General features: G+C 42.0%; 1 protein-coding gene across 2 annotated transcripts in view; it reads left to right on the top strand.

The window, feature by feature from the left end:
• The first annotated feature begins 642 nt into the window (after window positions 1–642).
• TRAFD1 (TRAF-type zinc finger domain containing 1) overlaps window positions 643–20,140 on the top strand; it is a 29,598-nt gene continuing 10,100 nt past the window's right edge. Inside the window, exons 1-7 of one of the 2 annotated variants that reach the window (XM_058691683.1) lie at window positions 643–765; window positions 3,150–3,215; window positions 8,224–8,359; window positions 8,469–8,522; window positions 9,154–9,559; window positions 10,510–10,716; window positions 18,452–18,528. In XM_058691683.1, the coding sequence (XP_058547666.1) occupies window positions 3,169–3,215; window positions 8,224–8,359; window positions 8,469–8,522; window positions 9,154–9,559; window positions 10,510–10,716; window positions 18,452–18,528 (927 nt within the window). In that variant the 5' untranslated portion in view covers window positions 643–765; window positions 3,150–3,168. Of the gene's footprint in view, window positions 766–3,135; window positions 3,216–8,223; window positions 8,360–8,468; window positions 8,523–9,153; window positions 9,560–10,509; window positions 10,717–18,451; window positions 18,529–20,140 lie in introns of both variants that reach the window. The other variant, XM_058691684.1, reaches the window with a different exon arrangement.

Below are 20,140 nucleotides of genomic sequence, written 5' to 3'. Positions count from 1 at the left end.
CTCTCTCTCTCTCTCTCAAAAATAAATACAAATTTAAAACATTTAAAAAATCTGCACTAAAAATCATGGTTTTAAATTGCATTGTGGATAGTATATTCTTGGTTATATTTAAATATTTATCCTTTTTCTTTTTTTTTTTTTTTTTTAATTCATGAGGGAAGAGGACTTCAGAGTATCCATACAGGCAGCAGGTGAGAAACTAGGGAGTCAAACCTGCGACTCAGATGCTCCCTCTTCCACTGCAAAATGCTAAGTGTTCAAATACGTATAGAGCCTTGCAGAGGTCTTGCACAGGGCATTATAATAGCAACAAGAATGACTAATAAGTATTAATGGCTCATGACAAGAGAACAAATGCTATTAATTATCCTAATATTTTAGGCGTATTGGTAATGTTTGTGCAGTATTATTCATGCAAATATTATTAGCTGTGTCAGGGGCAGTCGTTGGGCCCGCAGAACCAGGGTCACAGCTCAGAGCTCAGCTGCTCATCCCAGATGTGCAGGGGCTGGGACTTGCAGGGATTCACCCCGGTGGAGCTCTGAGGCGCCAATGGGCGCGTAGGAGGCGGAGCCCTGGGAGCGACAGCGGTGCCACCCAATGGGCCGACAGCTGGGGCCGTCTGTGGCCAATGGGCGCGCTCCTCCGCGAGGTCGGAAGTGGTGAGGCAGCTCCGGGGGCCGTTGTTCAGTGCGGGGGCCGAGAGAGGCGGCTCTGTGCGTCCGTGGCTAGCGGGTCCGCTGCAAGTCCTTGCTCTCGTCTCGGGTGAGTGTAGCGGTGGCCCGCGCCTTGGGAGCCCCCTGTGGCCTCCGGTTAGGGAGGAGGCCGGCATCCTGACGGCGGGGTGTGTGAGCGAGGGGACCGTGGGCCCCGGGGGTCGCGGCCGTAAGGAGAAAGATGGCCATGCCGCCGCGTCTCCTCATGCCAGTGGGGGAGGCCGCGCGCTGTCCTCAGGGAACCGGAGCCTAGACAGCCCCCGGCGGCGCCGCCCCTCGGAGGCCTGGGCCCGGGCGTCTGGGAAGTGGGCGTCGTCCGGAGCGCCACTGTGGGCACCGCGCCCCGGGCGGAGCCGCGAGTGTGTGTGTAGGGCGGCGGGGGGGGGGGGGGGGGGGCGGGGGGTCGCGTTAGCCTAGTTGCCGGCTCCAGTCCCCCCTCCGACCAACCGTGCGGCGGCTGTCTCCCCTCACTTCTGCTTTCGCGGGCTCCGAAATGGGATAATGACTTTCACCTCCTGGGGCTGTGGTCTGAAGGAGAAGATAACGTGCAGAGCGTTTAGGATCATCAGAGGCACAGTAAATGTTAACCGCTGTTATTTGCGAAGCTGATGCCCTCTCCATGCCCCATCCCCGAACTCCCGGGCCTCCCCGGGTGAAGGGGCGGTTGGAAACCGCCTCCAGGGTCTGGACTCCGAGGGGGCAGCTGCCCCCCCCCCCTCCCAATGCCTAAGAAGGGGGCTCCTAAGGTCGAAGACTTGCCCTAGCAGAGCACTTCCGTGCATTCGCTCATCTCCGTGCAACGACCCTTTGAAGTATTGTCAGTTGTCTGCCTGAGGAATTTGAGGCCCAGGAAGGTTAAGTCCCGTGTCTCCTGAAGGTCAGGACCGGAGCTCGACCCTCAGGGGGGCCCCGCTCTGAGCCCTGCACGCCACCCCCATTCTCCTTGCCGACAGAGGGCACTTTCCGCATCCGAGGCTCTGGTCTTGGTTTAGTTTCTAGAGGACGCCCAGAAACAGTCAGACCGCCCTTAGAGAAGTATCTCGCCTTTACGCTTTGGGACCGTGATTTATTGTCACAGATAGGTGCCTCCCATCCCTCCTTTACATTTCCTATCAGAGCGGTTAGCTTGACTCATGTGACTCCCTAATTTAAAACCCATCCGTGGTTTACCTTTGGGCTTGGAATATAATCCAGTACCCCTTCTGCTCTGTTTGATAAGGCCTTGAATCAGTCCCCTTTTTCATTATGCTCTTCCAGATCTCCCTTTACTTTCTCTTTCATTGCCTTTTAGGCCCTCTGCCCCATTGGGTTTTTCCCCCACGCCCATCCTCTTACTTCCTTTTCACACTCCCGGTCTTGCTTTAAATGTCATCTTCTCAGAAAGTTCTCTCATCACCCTTATCCAAAGTAGACTCCCTTCATCTCCATTTGTCTGCTACCTGCTTTTCCATAGAAATGCTCGATGTCTATCCGTTTCTTTATTTTTTCTCCATTACTAAGTCGATCTGTTAGATCAGACAGTATATTTCTTGAATTTGTAAAGTGTTCTTAGTGCCTGGGCCCAGTGCGTGGCACACGGCGTCTCAGTATGTTGAATGAGTATGTGCTTTGAAAAGTGAGTTCTTTTAGAACCGTCAGATCCATCAAAGAAAGAGCCCTTTCGGGGCAGTGTTTAAGACCATTTTTGTGTCACTGTAAATCTGAAGTAAATAGTGATAAAAAAAAAATTGCCAGCACTTTGCTCTCTGTGCTGACATCTTGTTTAAAAAGAAGGAAAAACTTTACAGTGCACAAACCCAGCAGACATTCTCAGCTAAGGATCGAAGTTAACATCATCTATAATAAGATTGTTGACGTCATGGGCCTTCTGATATAATGCACTGACAATGAGCGCGACATCAGTTCTGTGGTATTCTTGCTAAAGATGTGTTAGCCATGAGAAAAAGTCAAACAAACTGAAGGGAATTCTACAAAATACCTAGCCAGGACACTTAACAAGGTTCTGAAAGATGAAAAGCTAAATATCGTAGATCAAAGGAGATTAAGGAGAAATAACTGTATGCCCTATGTGACCCTGGATTGGATCTTGAACAAGAAAAAGGGAATTAGTGGGATGATTCATGAATATGATCTATAGGTTTATTAATATTGTGTTAGTTTCCTGCACTTGATAATTTTACTGTGGTTGTTTAAAATGTATTGGGTGAAGGGTATACAGGAGTTTTTTTGGTGCTGTTTTTGCAAGTCAAATTATTTTACAATGAAACTTAAAAAATAAAAAGGTAAAATCCAAGGGTATGAGCTGTTAAATAAAATGCTTTAATGTACTGGTTTTGGTAACATTTTTCTGGGTACTTGTGTTTTGCTTTTGTGTTTTGCATGTCATCCTAAAAGCAGAAACGAAATTGAAAGTTTACACTTCTTCCTTTATAGTTTTCAGGAAGAGCTAAAGATGGCTGAATTTCTAGATGACCAGGACACTCAACTGTGTGACAACTGGTAAGAGATTAAATCTAGGAAATGTTATTGGAATGAGAACAAACTTGCTTCTGTAAAGGGTTGGTTTATTTATTGGCAGGTTAAAATTGAGACCACAGATGTTGTGGAAATATATGGGACTAAAGCCTTTTTAACAATTTTATATAACATTGTTTTATTAATTTGAGAAGATGGTGGGTTCAGATAGTGTAGAGAAATGACTATAGACTGGTGTGATGCAGCTGGGAGTCTGGAGCTCTGGTGCCTACCTTTAGTTAATGACTTGGCAAATGACCCCACTGACTGTTTTTGGAGCTTCGCTTTTCTGATGTACAAATCAGCAAATTTATTTTTTGTCTTTCTGAAAAACATCAGACTTTTAAATTTTTATTTTTTTTAATTTATTTTTATTTTTTTAGGTAGGCACTGCCCTACTTAACTCACAACCTTTAGACCTGAGATCGAGAGTCCCATGCTCTGCCGACTAAGCCAGCCAGGCGCCCCTCATACGTTTTTAAAAAGATACTAAAAATATAATGCAATGTCTGGAGTAGATGAGTGTTTTTCAAATGCGTTGCAAAGATTTCCCTGTGTGGCTACAGTGGCTGTCTTGGGGATGATTGGGAAGAGGTTTAGTGAGCTTGGCTCTACATCTAACAGTGAGAGCAGTTCAACCAGAGCCACTCAACTTTTTAGAAAGGATTTTGCCAAAGGAATGTTCCCCCACTTAAAAAAAAAAAAAAAAAAAAAAAGTCTGGGTAAAGTCTTCGGCAGTCCAGCTTAATCATTGTCACTTCGTGATTCCAGAACTGTTTGTGAAGACTGGGTGTAGTCTTGAATATTAAACTTTCTGTTTTGGCGTGTGTAACCCACGTGAGTGACATGAAAGAGCAGCTTTTTCTTCCTGAAATGAAACTTAGAAGTGTAGCTAATAATTTCTTGAGAATTTGGTATTTTAGTGACATATAAGTGCTCTTATGGAATGCTAAAGAAAAAAAGCTGTGTTTAACTTAACGAAATTAAGGGAAGTGTAGAAGGGGAGAGATGTTGAATAAGGAAAATAGTTTGACTCAGCTTGATGGAAGGTTCGAGCCACCTAACAACAATTTTATTTTTTTATTGCCTCTTTCAATTTTTGCTCAGGGCTTTCAGCAAAATTAGGATATAGTCAGAGCAACTGCTGATTGCAGTATTCCTTCCCTGAACAGAATTAAGATTCATTTCTAAGAGGGCACTTGCTTTATGGGGTATTTTTTTTCTACTATGCCATTATCACTTTCTGCCAATTTAAAAACTACTTGAGCTTTGTGTTTCACATATGCCATTACTGTTAATGAAATAATCAGTTATGCAAATGATCACAAGAAAATATTGTGATTATGTAAGAAAACATACTGGCGGTGTCATCAGTTACGATACTCTTTATGAGTCCACTTCAATTTGAAGGAATCTCAAGGCCAGGACAATATATAAATAACTATGCTAAGGGAGTTTTAAAAAAAAAGGGTAAGTTAATGGAAAGCTAATGAAAAGAGGGTTATTCAAAGCCAAAGCAATTTATTTAAAGAAAAAAGATTAGCATGGAAGGGTGACTAAACCAGCACAGGCCTCTCATCTAAGTAACCTTATTTGAATTCCAGGTTTAAAATTTTTGTTTTTAGAGCCATATTTCTATAGTTCCCTAAGAAAAGTTAAGATAATCTTTAACGTGTGAGCTGCTGGAGTGCCTTGCCTGACTGGCTCAGTTGGTAGAGCATGCAACTCTTGATCTTGGGGCCCTGAGTTTGAGCCCCACATTGGACATAGAATATACTAAAAATAATAAAAAATTTAAAAAGTTAAAAATGTGAGCTGCCCTTAGATCCACTAGACCAGTAAAAAGAGTAGTTTGTTATTGAAGATGTTTTTGCATGTTACCTCCCTTCTCTGATTGTGGGGAGTAGTTCTAGGGAACAGGAACTTCAGTGTTAGAAGGCTTTGACTTTTAGGGGCACCTGGCTGGCTCAGTTGGAAGAGCATGCGACTCTTGATCTCAGGATCATGAGTTCAAGCCTCACATTGGGTGTAGAGATTACTAAAACCAATGAAAAAAAAAGGGAGGGAGGCGCCTGGGTGACTCAGTTCTGACCTTGGCTCAGGTCATGATCTCAGTTCGTGAGTTCTAGCCCCTCATCAGGTGAGCTTGAACCCCACTTTGGGTGAGGCCTGCTTTTCTCTCTCTCTCTCTCTCTCCCTCTCCCTCAAAAAGCAAACAAAAAGGCTTAGACTTTTATTTTTGTATGTATTAAAGAATTGATTTCTAGCTTGTGTTTAGCATTTAGAAGGCTGATGGGAATTTTTCTGGAAGCCTTGGCTTGCCTTTCAGTCACTTCTATCTAAAATAAAATTTTAGGGGTGCCTGGGTAGCTCAGTTGGTTGAACATCCGACCTCGGCTCAGGTCATGATCTTGCGGTTCATGAGTTTAAGCCACCATGTTGGGCTTGCTGCTGTCAGTGCAGAGTCAGCTTCGGATCCTCTGACCCCTCTCTCTACCCCTCCCCCATTTGAACGCTCTCTCAAAAATAAACAAACATTTAAAATAAAATGAGGGGCACCTGGGTGGCTCAGTCAGTTAAGCGTCTGACTCTTAATTTCAGCTCAGATCATGATCTCAATTTGTGAGATTGAGCCCCATGTTGGGCTCTGCGCTGACCACAAGGAACCTTGGGATTCTCTCTCTCCCTTTGTCTCCATCTGTCCCTCGATTGTTCTCTCTCTCAAAATAAATAAACTTTAAAAAATCAAATAAAATGAAATTTCATCTTTAACTTGCTAGTCCCTCCATCCTTAAGGCTTTTTAGCAGTTTTATTTAGATATGGAATTGTGTTCTCATTTTCTTACTTAAAACATCTTGTTTTTTATCTGTAGGTAGGAAGCAACTATATTGGTATTTTGTCTGGTTGGAATGTTTGGTGTGACTATCTTGGCAGTTAAATTAATTTTTTATTTTATTTTTTTAAAATGTTTTTTTTTTTATTATTTTTTTTAACATGTATTTATTTTTGAGAGACCGAGAGAGACAGAGTATGAGCAGGGGAGGGGCAAAGAGAGAAGGAAACACAGAATCTGAAGCAGGCTCCAGGCTCTGAGCTGTCAGCACAGAGCCCGACGTGGGGCTCGAACTCACAAACCGTGAGATCATGACCTGAGCCGAAGTCGGATGCTTAACCGACTGAGCCACCCAGGCGCCTCAGCCGAAATCAAGATTCAGACTTTTAACTGACTGAGCCACCTAGGCACCCCCATAGACACATTTTCTAAATACAATTTTTAGCTAGACTAAAATTGGGAGTTTTCTGATGGTCACATCCAAATGACAAAGTAAAGACTTTGTTTTTTAATATTTTTTTAAGGAAAAAAATTTTGAAGTTTATTTATTTTGAGAGAGAAAGCACAAGTTGGGGAGGAGCAGGGAGAGAGGGGGAGAGAGAGAATCCCAAGCAGGCTCTACACTGTTAGTGCAGAGCCTGATGAGGGGCTCTAACTCACAAACCATGAGATCATGACCTGAGCTGAAGTTGGACACTTAATTGCTTGAGCCACCTGGGCACCCCAAGACTTTTTAAAAATTTATTTCTTTTGAGAGAGAGGCATGGGCACGAGTTAGGGAGGGGCAGAGAGGGAGGGAGAGAGAGGGAATCTCAAGCAGGCCCTGCACTGTCAGTACAGAGCCCAACGCAGGCTCAAACTCATGAACCATGAGATCATGACCTAAGCCAAAATCAAGAGTCAGACACTCAACTGACTGAGCCACCCAGGCGCCCCTAGATATTTAATTGGATTCCTTAAACTAAAAGAGAATGGCAAAAAGTGAGTGAGGAGACAAGATTGGGGGAAGGGATTCAGGACTTCATTTTTGTACAGTTCTGCAGTGAACTTTATATCAACAAGGACAGAGAGCATGTTCCTGACTAGTATCTAGCCCACTTTGAAAGGCATCTGGGATATAAGGGAGGCAGTTTTTTCTCTTTCTTTCTTTCTTCCTTCCTTCCTTCCTTCCTTCCTTCCTTCCTTCCTTTCTTTCTTTCTTTCTTTCTTTCCTTCTTTCTTTCTGCTTATTTATTTTGAGAGAGAGAGTGCAAGTAGGGGCAGAGAAGAGAGAGAGTGAAAGAGAATCTCAAGCAGGCTCTGCACTGCCAGCATAGAGCCTGATGAGGGGTTCCGGTCTGAACCGTGAGATCACGACCTAAGCTGAACTCAGGTGCCCAACCAACTGAGCCACACAGGTGCCCCAGGGAGGCAGTTTTCTGTTCCCCACTGGCTATCCCAATGCTGGCATCTGCTCTTTTTGGTTTGACTTTTAGTGGAATAAAGTCTAATGAGATTAAACCTACCTCAGACTGAGAGTGAAAATAAATGGTAGGCTGTTTTGTTCTGTTTTTTTTGTTTTTGTTTTGTTTTTGTTTTTAAACAGTCCTGGAGTGTATCATTGTGCTTGGGATCATGGATGGTTTTAGAAAAGCCTAGCTTGGGGCACCTCGGTGGCAGTCAGTTGAGTGTCCGACTTTGACTCAGGTCATGAGCTCATGGTTCGTGAGTTTGAGCCCCACATTGGACTCGCTGCTGTCAGCGCAGAGTCCGCCCCAGATCTTCTGTCTCCCTCTCTCTGCTTCTCCCCTGCTTGTGCTCTCAAAAATAAATAAACATTTAAAAAACAATAGAGAAGCGCAGCTCATTTCTTGGTGTCTGACTTCATGTTGCTGGCTTTGATTAGCTCTGGCATGTAGAAAGTGAGGCTGAGCTTGTAAAGGTAGTACATAGTACTGATAACTCATTGTTGTGCAGAAGACTCAAAACTTTCAGGACTTCTTGAAAAGCAGGGGTAGTGACAATCTTAAGAGCTTATAATAGACTAGATTTACTAAAGAGAAGTAATGGAGACTAAAGAGAAGTAATGGAGACTAAAGATCAGACAAGCCAGATTTCCATGTGATACCACTGTGCAGAAGTCAGTAATGCTTGTCTTTCACTTTGATCTGTTTCTGTAGCAAGAAAGAAATTCCTGTGTTTAATTTTACCATCCATGAGATCCACTGTCAAAGGAACATTGGTATGTGTCCTATCTGCAAGGAACCGTTTCCCAAATCTGACATGGAGAGTCACATGGATACAGAACATTGTCAGGTGAACCACCCAAGTACTCAAATGTTCATAAATGTATTATACTTGCTGTTTTGCAGTAGCAAGTGATTATGTTGTCACAAAGCCAATTTATTGTCACTTCTTATCATAGGTGACCTGCAAATGTAATAAGAAGTTGGAGAAGAGGCAATTAAAGAAGCATGAGGTTAGTTTTCCTGCACCATGAAGAGAGTGCGTTATCATAGGGCCAACATTACTGAGATTACTGACCTAAAAGCGTTTTATTTACAATTTCAAAATAAGTATAAAAGTTTTGTCCTTCATCTGCTGAGTCTGTATACTCTTGGGGTCATCTTCATTGGTAATTCCTGGTTTATTCAATCAATTTAAAGCCAGTGCTATATACAAATGTGCAGATTAGAGAAATCAGTGTCTTTCTAAAGAACAGCCTGTTTTCCTCATTACCAGGTATTTAAGAGATTGAAATGGTAAAGGGAAATTAGGCTGGTGTGACTTTGACAAACATCTGAATTGCTATGCTTTTGCTATTTGCTCCTGGGCACCTCTGATTTTAGGTTACTTTGTAATGTGTGCACAAAATGATGATAGGGTGGCTGAGTAGATTCCTTTTAAGAATTTCTTTCCCTCTGTAGAACCTGGTGACAGGGACCAAGAGGGAAGCTGTGACTCTTAAATGCATAGAAAAGCATGGCAGGCAAAGCTAGGGCTGGAAGAGAATATTGAAGTAAATATATATTTTTGGCTTTCCTTGCCCTGATTAAAACATAGGCTCTCTTAGATCTGCATATTAACTGCCTCATTACCCTGTGTTGCAGGAAACTGAGTGTCCTTTACGGCTTGCCCTTTGCCAGCACTGTGATTTGGAACTTTCTGTTCTCAAACTGAAGGACCATGAAGATTACTGTGGTGCCCGGACGGAGTTATGTGGCAGTTGTGGGCGCAATGTCCTGGTGAAAGATCTGAAGACTCATCCTGAAGTTTGTGGGAGAGACGGAGAGGAAAAAAGAGATGAGGTTGCCATGCCTCCTAATGCATATGATGAGTCTTGGGGTCAAGATGGAATCTGGATTGCATCCCAGCTCCTCAGACAAATTGAGGCTCTGGACCCACCTATGAGGCTACCCCGAAGACCGCTGAGAGCCTTTGACTTGGACCTTTTCCATAGCAGGACTACCAACCAAAGGAACATGACAGCCCATTTTCCAATTCAGAATAATCTGTGTGAGTTGTGTTTGGCTTAGAAAACTGGAATGGTGTCAGAATCTCAGGGCAAATGGGAAGAGTGCTTTGGGGGCAGATAGATCTTAATTATAGAAACCTGATTGGGTCGCCTGAATCGCTCAGTCAGTTGGGCATCCAACTCTTGATTTTGCCTCATGGTGATCTCACAGTTCGTGGGATTGAGCCCCATGTTGAGCTTTGCGCTGGCAGTGTGGAGCCTGCTTGGGATGCTCTTTCTCTCCTTCTCTGTTTGCCCCTTCCCTGCTTGCGTGCATGCATGCTCTTTCTCCTTCAAAATAAACATTAAACTGCAATCAGGTTTCTATTTATTTAGGTAACATTAAGAAGAATAACTTTCCTATAGATGGGAAACAGTAGAAACTCTTTGCTGTTGGATTACTGTTGGATTACAGCTAGGGTTGATGATAATGATAACAGTGACAGTGCTGTTAATAGCTAATATTTACTGAGTATACCTGATGTGCTTCAGGCATTTGTAAAGTGCTTTATATGTATTAACTGATTTAGTTGTCGTAAACAGTCTTTTGAGGGTACGTAAGTGGCAGAGCTGGGACCTGAATTCAGGCAATCTGACGCCATGCTTCAAACCATTCTGCTATAGTGCGAGAATATATAAAATGTTAAGCATGGTGCTTGTTTCATAATTATAGTTCAATAATATTGGGTATTAATAAGAGTTTCATGCTCTACCAACTGAGCTAGCTGGACACCCATTGTATTGGGTATTAATAAAACAAAATAATAGTGGAGACTTTTATCACAGCAGACTTAATATTTGGAGTCCTATGAGAACAGGAAGGCTAGGCCTCTTTTGTTCCTGCATAGATGCCTGTAAACCTTGAATAGTTGCTCGGCATGCACTTGAGCTGAGGGGTAGCAACATCTCTAATGTATTTTGAGTACTGTTTTATTTTTTTTCTCCCATCCAGTGGAAGAACAAGAAAGGCAGGAAAGGAATAGAACCCGGCAGCCCCCAAAAGAGGGTGGTGAAGATAGTGCAAACCTGGACTTCATGTTGGCCCTAAGTCTGCAAAATGAAGGGCAGGCCCACAGCATGGCTGAGCAGGACTTCTGGAGGGCTGTATGTGGTGCAGACCAGTCCCTTGAAGGTCCCAATGCTCTGAATGACATAAAGGGTAGGTTTGTTTATTCTGCACTAGTCTCTGTCTCTACAGGTTTTTTTTTTGTCTAACACCATATAATTTATATACAATTGTAAGTTTTCCATCAGATAAGATTTGCCTTTTTTGTTTTGCTTTCCCCAACTTTTTATTCGTAGAAATTGTCAGAATAGTACAGTTCCTATCTATATACCCCTTGTTTATATTTGCCAGTTTTAGTGTTTTCCATTTATTTTATATGTTTTTATTTCTACCCCTGAATCATTTGAGAATAAGTTGCAGACATAACATTTTATCCCTAAATACTTCAGCATGTATCTTAAAAACAAAGGTATTCTATGTAAACACAATACAAATACCACTCTCAGGAAATTTAACAGAGGTTCCCGACTTATACATAATGTTCTTTGGAGCTTTTTTGTTTTCAAAATCCAGGATTATACGTTGTGTTCTTTTTAGGTTAATTTAGTTTAGCCCCCTCCACCTGTCTTTTTTTTTTCTTTCTTTCTTTCAGTGCATTGGTACTTTTGAAGAGTCCAGGGCAGTTGTTTTGCAGAATATTTCTTTCCTAATTTAGATTTGTCTGATTGTTTTCCCATGTTTAGATTCAGGTTACACAGTTTTGGCAGAATTGCTATGTTGGTGATGCTGTCCTTCTCAAGATGTCAGTTTATCCTATTATTCATTAAAATGAAGTCTGTCAGGTACCTTCATTATATGGATAGCTTTTATCTTTATAATAGCTACATGCAGATTGTTATTTTGAGATTGTGGGGGAATGAGATATTTACACCATCTTTTATTTAGTAGTTTTTTGTATTCACTAAGGTTTCTTGCTTGAATCAGGTATAACTGACAATTGTGCAATAGTGATTTTGTTTTTATCCTTTGTTCTAAATAGTTATGATTCTATAAAGAACTTTGCTCTCCTCCCTGCCTGCATTTAAAAACAATTCTGGGGGCGCCTGGGTGTCTCAGTTGGTTAAGTGCCTGACTCTTGATTTTGAATCAGGTCATGATCTCACAGTTTGTGGAGATCAAGCCCATGATGGGCTCCACACTGGGCACAGAGCCTGCTTAAGATTCTCTTTCACCCTCTCCCTCTCCCCTACTTGCTCGCATATGCTTGCTCACTCTCAAAACACACAAACAAACAACTTTTAAAATAAAAATAAAAATTCTGGGACACCTGGCTGGTTCAGTCGGTAGAGCCTACGATTCTTGATCTCTGGGTTGTGAGTTCAAGCCCCATGTTGGATGTAGAGGTTCCTAAAAAAAAATAAAACTAAACTTTTAAAAACAAAAGTTGGGGGGCACCTGGGTGGCTCAGTCCATTGAGCATCTGACTTCGGCTCAGGTCACGATCTCACATTTCGTTAGTTTGAGCCCCACATCAGGTTCTCTGCTGTCAGCATGTAGCTGGCTTCCGATCCCCTCTCACCCTTTCTCTCTGCCCCACCCCCTCTTGCACTCTCTCTCAAAAATAAAAAATAAATAAACATTTAAATAAAAATAGGGGCAGCTGGGTGGCTTAGTTGGTTAAGCATCTGACCAGCTCAGGTCATGATCTCACAGTCCTTGAGTTCAAGCCCCACGTTGGGCTCTGTGCTGACAGCTCACAGCCTGGAGCCTGCTTCGGATTCTTTGTCTCCCTCTGTCTCTGCCCCTCCCCTGCTTCTTGTATTCTGTATATCTCTCTCTCTCTCTCTCTCTCAAGAAAATAAACATTTATTTAAACATTTTTTATCCCCCCCCCCAGATCTTTTATTTATTTATTTTTTTAGAATTTTTTTTAACATTTATTTATTGAGAGAGAGATACTGAGCATGGGCAAGGAAGGGGCAGAGAGAGGGGGAGACACAGAATGCAAAGCAGGCTTCAGGCTCTGAGCTGTCAGCACAGAGCCCGATACGGGGCTCGAACTCACAAACTGCAAGATCATGACCTGAGCTGAAGTCGGACGCTCAACCGACCGAGCCACCCAGGCGCCCACTCCCCCACCCCCAATTTTTTAAATAAAAATAAAAGTTGGATTGTGTTCAGTAAACCATCACTTTGGGTCTCTAGTTTGGAGAACAGTATGTTTGAGGGATGCATGTCCTACATATTTAACGTTTTTTTTTATTTTTTTTATTTTTTTTTATTTTTTATTTTTGGGACAGAGAGAGACAGAGCATGAACGGGGGAGGGGCAGAGAGAGAGGGAGACACAGAATCGGAAACAGGCTCCAGGCTCCGAGCCATCAGCCCAGAGCCTGACGCGGGGCTCGAACTCACAGACTGCGAGATCGTGACCTGGCTGAAGTCGGACGCTTAACCGACTGCGCCACCCAGGCGCCCCTGCATGTCCTACATATTTAAAACGCTTGAGTTGTAAGAGATTTTGGGGACGTAAAATTACACAGCTGTCAGCTATGAGTTTTCTTCATACCACTGTATGAATAGTGACTCCAAGAATAGTAGGATAATTCTTTTTTTAAATTTTTTTTTTTTTTTCAACATTTTTTTTTTTATTTATTTTTGGGACAGAGAGAGACAGAGCATGAACGGGGGAGGGGCAGAGAGAGAGGGAGACACAGAATCAGAAACAGGCTCCAGGCTCCGAGCCATCAGCCCAGAGCCTGACGCGGGGCTCGAACTCACGGACCGCGAGATCGTGACCTGGCTGAAGTCGGACGCCTAACCGACTGCGCCACCCAGGCGCCCCAATAGTAGGATAATTCTTAACATTTTGTTGATTTGGATAAAATAGGAATTGGTCCTGTTTAAAAGAGGTAAATGGTAGAGTGTCGTATGCCTTGCTTAAAGAAAGTAAATGGTAGTGTTAATAGAAACTTGGATAGGTGTTGATGTATTTTTCCTTTTAAAAAATTTTTGTAGTTTCTAATAAGTTAATTTATTTTTAAAAAAAATTTTTTTTTTTTTTTTTTAACGTGTATTTATTTTTGAGACAGAGAGAGACAGAGCATGAACGGGGGAGGGTCAGAGAGAGGGAGACACAGAATCTGAAACAGGCTTCAGGCTCTGAGCTGTCAGCACAGAGCCCGACGCGGGGCTCGAACTCACGGAGTGCGAGATCATGACCTGAGCCGAAGTCGGCCGCTTAACCGACTGAGCCACCCAGGCGCCCCTCTAATAAGTTAATTTAAAAAATAGGGGTGCCTGGGTGGCTCAGTCGGTTGAGCCTCTGACTTCGGCTGGGGCCATGATCTCATGGTTCGTGAGTTCGAGCCCCACGTTGGGCTCTGTGCGGACAGCTCAGAGCTTGGAGCTTGCTTTGGATTCTGTGTTTCCCTCTCTCCCTCCCTTTCTCTCTCTCTCTCTCTCTCTCTCTCTCTCTCTTTCTGCCTACCCTCCCCTGCTCACACTTTTTCTCTCTCAAAAATAAGAAAGCATTAAAAAAATTCTTTTTAATAGTAAATATATGTAAAATATTTTGTTTTTATGATCTACTCTAGATAGTGACTGGTTAACATGTAAATTCACGTAAATTCAAAGATTGAATAAAGGGATGAGTCTGGCTCCTTAGAGGGTGATGTCCCCACAGATTGGAAAAACACTATTTTAGGCTGTATTTTCTTCCTTAAGAAAATGTTCTTTGTATTATAGAAGGTTTTTTCAATTGAAGTATAGTTGACATTAAGTTAGTTTCAGGTGTACAACCTAGTGATGCAACAATTATATACATTATGAAATGTTTACTACAGTAAGTGTATTACAAGTTATTAACTATATTCCCTATGTTATACTTTCCATCCCCGTGAGTAGAAAATATTTTAAAACAATTTGCATATGTAATAAAAATGATTGTGTATAAATCAAATAGGTGAATTGCATTATATGTAAATTATATCCCAATCTGTTAAAAAAGAAAGGTAAAAATAATTTAAAAAAATGAACGTTGTGAAAGAGTGTAAGAGGGAGTTTAAGTTTTGTCTTTACCCCCTGAAAACAGTCTCCTGGTTCTCCCCCGAGGTTACCACTTTCAGCAGGTAATTAGGTGACCTTATAGTCCTTGTGTATAAAAGGATGTGAATGTGTAATATAATGAGATTGTTTAAAAGCTGGTTTCATTAGAGAGGCATCCTGCATTTTGGGGAGCAGTACAAGGCTTCCCGTTGTAATGTTTAGCTTTGAATTCTTTTCATTTCAACAACCTTTTATGGTATGCTGATACCTTTGATTTTTTTTTTTTTTTTTTTACATTTTATTCATTTTCAAGAGAGAGAGAGAGAGAGAGAGCACAAGTGGGGGAGAGGCAGAGAGAGAGGGAGACACAGAATCCAAAGCAGGCTCCAGGCTCTGAGCTGTCAGCACAGAGCCCGACACGGGGCTCGAACTCACGGACCGCGAGATTGTGACCTGAGTTGAAGTCGGCCGCTTAACCGACTGAGCCACCCAGGGCCCCACGTTTGATTTGTTTTTTACCTAATAGTTGCTGTTTCTTCCCTTAGGAAAATGCCCTAGCCCCAAAGAAAGCCTTTTCCAAACTCTGAGCAGTATCTTTTTTTTAACTTTATTTATCTTGAGAGAGAGAAAGAGCGTGCACGTGTGCACACGTGAGCATGGTAGGGGCAGACAGAGAATCCCAAGCAGGGTCTGTGCCATCAGTGTGGAGCTGGACTTGGGGCTCCATCTCATGAACTGTGAGATCATGACCTGAGCCAAAACCAAGAGTCGCACACTTACCTGGACGCTTAACCGACTGAGCCACCCAGGCACACCTAAGCAGCGTCTTTTAATGTGAGTCTCCTTGTCAACTGTTCAGACTTGACTTTCATGGCATGGAAGAAAGTAAGATGCAGTAGCATAGTAGTCACAAGTGAAGACTGGGTTCAGTGTAGTTTCCTTTATTTTCTCCTTTCTTGGTTGTTTATTAGATTGTTTTATTGACTTTTGTTTGCTTGTTTCATTCCATTTTTCCTCTCGTATGGGATTTATGTTCTCTGTCGCTATTCTTGTCATGGTTGCCCTGGAAATTTCAACATGTTTATTTTAACAAAGACTGAATCTTAGTGATAAAGTTCTCCCGATTAATACAGTGCCCTCAGAATTAGGATTATCCATTTATGACTTAAAAATTACTGGGGTGCCTGGGTGGCTTAGGTTAGGCGTCTGACTTCGGCTCAGGTCATGATCTTACAGTGCATGTGTTTGAGCCCCGTGTCAGGCTCTGTGCTGACAGCTCAGAGCCTGGAGCCTGCTTCCGATTCTGTATCTGCCTCTCTGTCTGTCCTTCCCCCGCTTGCACTCTGTCTCTCTCTCTCTCTCTCTCTCTCTCTCTCAAAAATAAATAAATGTTAAATTTTTTTTTTTTTTTTTTTTTTTTTTAATTACTGATGTGGGGGCACCTGGGTGGCTCCATCAGTTAAGCGTCTGACTTTTGCTCAGGTAATGAGCTTGCAGTGTGTGTTCGAGCCCCATGTTGGGCTCTGTGTAGACAGCTCAGCCTGGAGCCTGCTTCAGATTCTGTATGCCCCTCCCCCAAAAAACATTAAAAAAAACCCAAAAACCCATGTGTTAGTGTTCTCTTTTATTTTCTTTTTGACACCATGATGTAGGCATTTCTTGTTTTATATACTCATTATATTTATTTGTACTTATTACATGTTTACTTTTTTTTTTTTTGCTCACCCATTCTTGCATGTTTCTCAGAACTTCCTTCTAGGATAAATTTCTTCCTAAGGTATATTCTTTGGAAATTCTATTGGAAGTGTCTGTTGATTGCAAATTCTGTATTTCTGTTTGTCTGAAAATATCTTTATTTTTTTTTATGTGATAGTTTCTCTGGTAATAACAATTCTAGCTTGCCAATTATTTTGTCTTCATTCTTGGAAGATATTCTATTTCTTGGCTTCTGTTGTTGGCTATAGAGAAGTCATCTATTAGTGTTATTTCTATAAGCTTTCCTTTTTTTTTAAATTTCAAAAACTTTTTTAAAATTTCTGTAACTTTCTTTTCTGTCTGGCTGATTTTAAGATCTTTTTGGCTTTTAGGTTATGCAGTTTCTCTGGCTTTACATCTCTAGGGTTTTGCTAGCTTTCCTGATTTGTATTTTTCATCTATATGGAAAATTGTTATCTGTTACTTTGTTGACTATTGCTTGTCGTCCATTCTTTGTAGTCTCTTCATTTTCTTTTTTCTTTCTTTTTTAAAGTAAGCTTTATGCCCAGTGTGGGGCTTGTACTCATGACCCCAAAATCAAGAGTTGCATGCTCTACCAACTGAGCCAGCCGGGCACCCTGTTTGTAGTCTTCTCTTGAATTCTGTTTAGATGTGTTAGTTTTTGCTCTGTCCTCCCTGTTTCTTACATTTTCTGTTTCTTTGTCCTCTGTGGGGCATTCTGGGCAACTTCTTAACTGTCTGCTTTCTAATCTGTTGTTCAATATGTCCATTGAGGTTTTCACTTCAGTGATTATATAGTTTTCATTTATTCTATTTGAGTTCCATTTGGTTCTTTTTTCTTCACTGTGTCTTGTATTTTAAATAATCTCTTATATCTGGGATAGTCCTAATTCCATTTTAAACATAGCTTTAAACATTTTTAAATATACTTATTTTTCTATAGTGTCTGAAAATATATCTGAAGTCTTTTTTTTTTTTTTTTTTTTTTTTTGCTATTTGTTGTTTCTGCTGTCATGGTGGCTTGCTGCCTCCTGCATGTGTGCACATGTGTTTTAACAGTTTTTCTGCCGTGTTCTTCTAAGAGTATTTATATATGTTTCTGGCAGGTGCCTAGCGATACTACTGACTGAGATCATTTTAAATTGAATTTTAGGTTGGCTTGGGTTTTTAAGAATTATAAACATGAATTTATATAAAACCAGAAGTGTAGATTCTAGACTCAAACCCATGTAAAGGCCAAACTTAGTTACTGTTTCTTGGTGGAGACTTCTTTCTCCTACCCAGAGTGAAGACCTAGGTCATCCTCTCATTGTTCACCCTCCAGTTCAGCAGTTTTGCCAAAGCTGTTGTGTTTGGGGAATCCTGGGCTTAAACCTCTTATTTATTTGCCCTCTTAAGTTACTTTTATTGAGGTTTTTTTTTTTTTTTTTTTTGTATTTTGTAGTGGGAGAGTTTTGCTTGTTTGTTTTCATTTTATTCTTGAGAGAGAGAAAGAGAGCGTGTGCGCTTGAATGCATGAGAGTGGGGGAGGGGCAGAGAGAGAGGGAGACACAGAATCTAAAGTGAAGTAGGTTCCAGACTTTGAGCTGTCTGTCAGCACAGAGCCCAAGTTGGGACTCAAACTCATGAATGGTGAGATCATGACCTGAGCCGAAGTCCGATGGTTAACTGACTGAGCCACCCAGGTGCCCCTGGGAGAGTTTTTCAGGATATTTGTCTTTCAGTCATAAGCAGGCCTCAACTTACTGATCTGTAAAATGAGAGTAATGTAGGATCTCCATAAGTTTTCTTGGGGGACAGAAATACTGCACAGAAGCCTTTAGATTAGTGCCTAGAGTTAGTACACATTTGAATTCTTCCTTAATTAGAGTAGTGGGTAAGTAATCACTTTATTCCTACTCAGGAAATGGTGACAAAGCAATCTCTTTTTTCATAGTGGAAGTTTTTTTTGCCTAGCGCCTGTCTCTTAGATGGTTTCCCTTTGAGGATTTATAGCCCCACAAATTGCTATATATAAGAAATGTCAAAGGAAGTTGGACTTTTATACAAAACTTCACAAGGGAGATAAGAGGTTGAATTGAGTTTGTTTTTGTTCATTGAGTCTGACTGTATGGCCTGATACCTAGGTACGGCTGACCGGACCATGTTGCCTTGTGAATTCTGTGAGGAGCTCTACCCAGAGGAACTGCTGATTGACCATCAGGTGTGTTGAGAATTACTTGAGGAATATGTGCAGGTCATCGTTGGTGTTGGAGACCACATGAGATCTTGAGCAAACTATTTTAATGCACCTGTGGCAGAAGTGGCAACTGTATTTCTTTTTTCAACGTTTTTTTTGTTTTTTTTTTTTTTTATTTTTGGGACAGAGAGAGACAGAGCATGAACGGGGGAGGGGCAGAGAGAGAGGGAGACACAGAATCGGAAACAGGCTCCAGGCTCCGAGCCATCAGCCCAGAGCCTGACGCGGGGCTCGAACTCACGGACCGCGAGATCGTGACCTGGCTGAAGTCGGACGCTTAACCGACTGCGCCACCCAGGCGCCCCGGCAACTGTATTTCTTAACGTGGCATGACTGACCTACAGATTTGAAAACTCTGCCTTGTTCCCTCTTGGAAAAAGTAATGTTCATTCCAGCAGGCCCGCTTGCTCCTCCCATTCTGTGGTCACTAGTGTACGTCTCTACTGACCATCTTATAAGCTGGTCTCATCTCATGCCACATTTTGATGTATTGGAGGCATACTGAAGTCCTTGCAGTTCCCTGGAAGGGTTAAGGGTTTTTTTTGCACTTTTTCTGCCTGCAAGGTGTGTGGCCATCCATCCTGTCTCCCCAACACACTCAACAGTGCAGACTCCTTGCTCATGGACTTAGTTCTCGCATGACTTTCAGGAAACTATCCTAAGTTCTGAAGGCTAGGTCAGAAGTCCCACTCTTTGAAAGTGCTGTGCCTGCTTTTCTTTTAGCCTGTCACCCTGTGGTATGGGCTCCTGATGCCCTGTTGGTCTGCACCACTAGGCTGAGTTTTTTGAGGAGGTTCTGTGTTTTCCTAGCTACTGAATCTCTCAATACCTGGTATATGAAAGGTGTCATATTCTTTTTGAATGGTTGAAAGTTCTTGAGCCATTTAGGAATGGTTAGAGAATAGCCTTTGTGTTTGAGGATTACCTGGTGGAGGGAACCATTTTTCTTCCCACAGTCTTGCTGTCTCTGATTTGGGATTTCCATAACTATTAAGTAATCCCTGTGCTCTAGGTGGAACATATGTGCCCCCTCCATAAGTGGAATAGTAACAGTATTTGAATACATCCAGTTTTTGTCTTGGGAGCAGCATAAGAAAACCCGTTAATAGGGATAACAGCCTCTCTTATTCTGTGGTTGTGGGGAGAATCTTCAATCTTTTCAACTTAAAAAGAATAATCAAAAACAACCGCCTCCCCCCCCCCCCCCCCAAATAAAAAGAATAATCACTGGGGTGCTTGGCTGGCTCAGTTGGTAGAGAGGTGACTGTTGATCTCAGGTTTATAAGTTCAAGCCCCATGTTGGGTGTAGAGATTACTTAAAAATAAAATCTTTTTTTTTTTTTGAAATGTATTTAATCTCTATACCCAACATAGGGCCTGAACTGCTGATCCCAAGATCAAGAGTCAGATATTCTGACTGAGCCAGCCAGGAACCCCAAAAATGAAATATCTAAAGAAAAAATAACATGAACACAGTAAAAAAAATACAAAACAGCAGAAATATTAAAAATAAAAGTAGAGTGTTTCATCTGCGTTTGCCCTAACTCACCCTTTTTAGTCTCTCTCCCCAGTATTA

The sequence above is a fragment of the Neofelis nebulosa genome, chromosome 11, assembly GCF_028018385.1.
Source record: "Neofelis nebulosa isolate mNeoNeb1 chromosome 11, mNeoNeb1.pri, whole genome shotgun sequence".
Lineage (NCBI taxonomy): Eukaryota > Metazoa > Chordata > Mammalia > Carnivora > Felidae > Neofelis > Neofelis nebulosa.
This window is presented reverse-complemented; position numbering and strand designations above follow the sequence as displayed.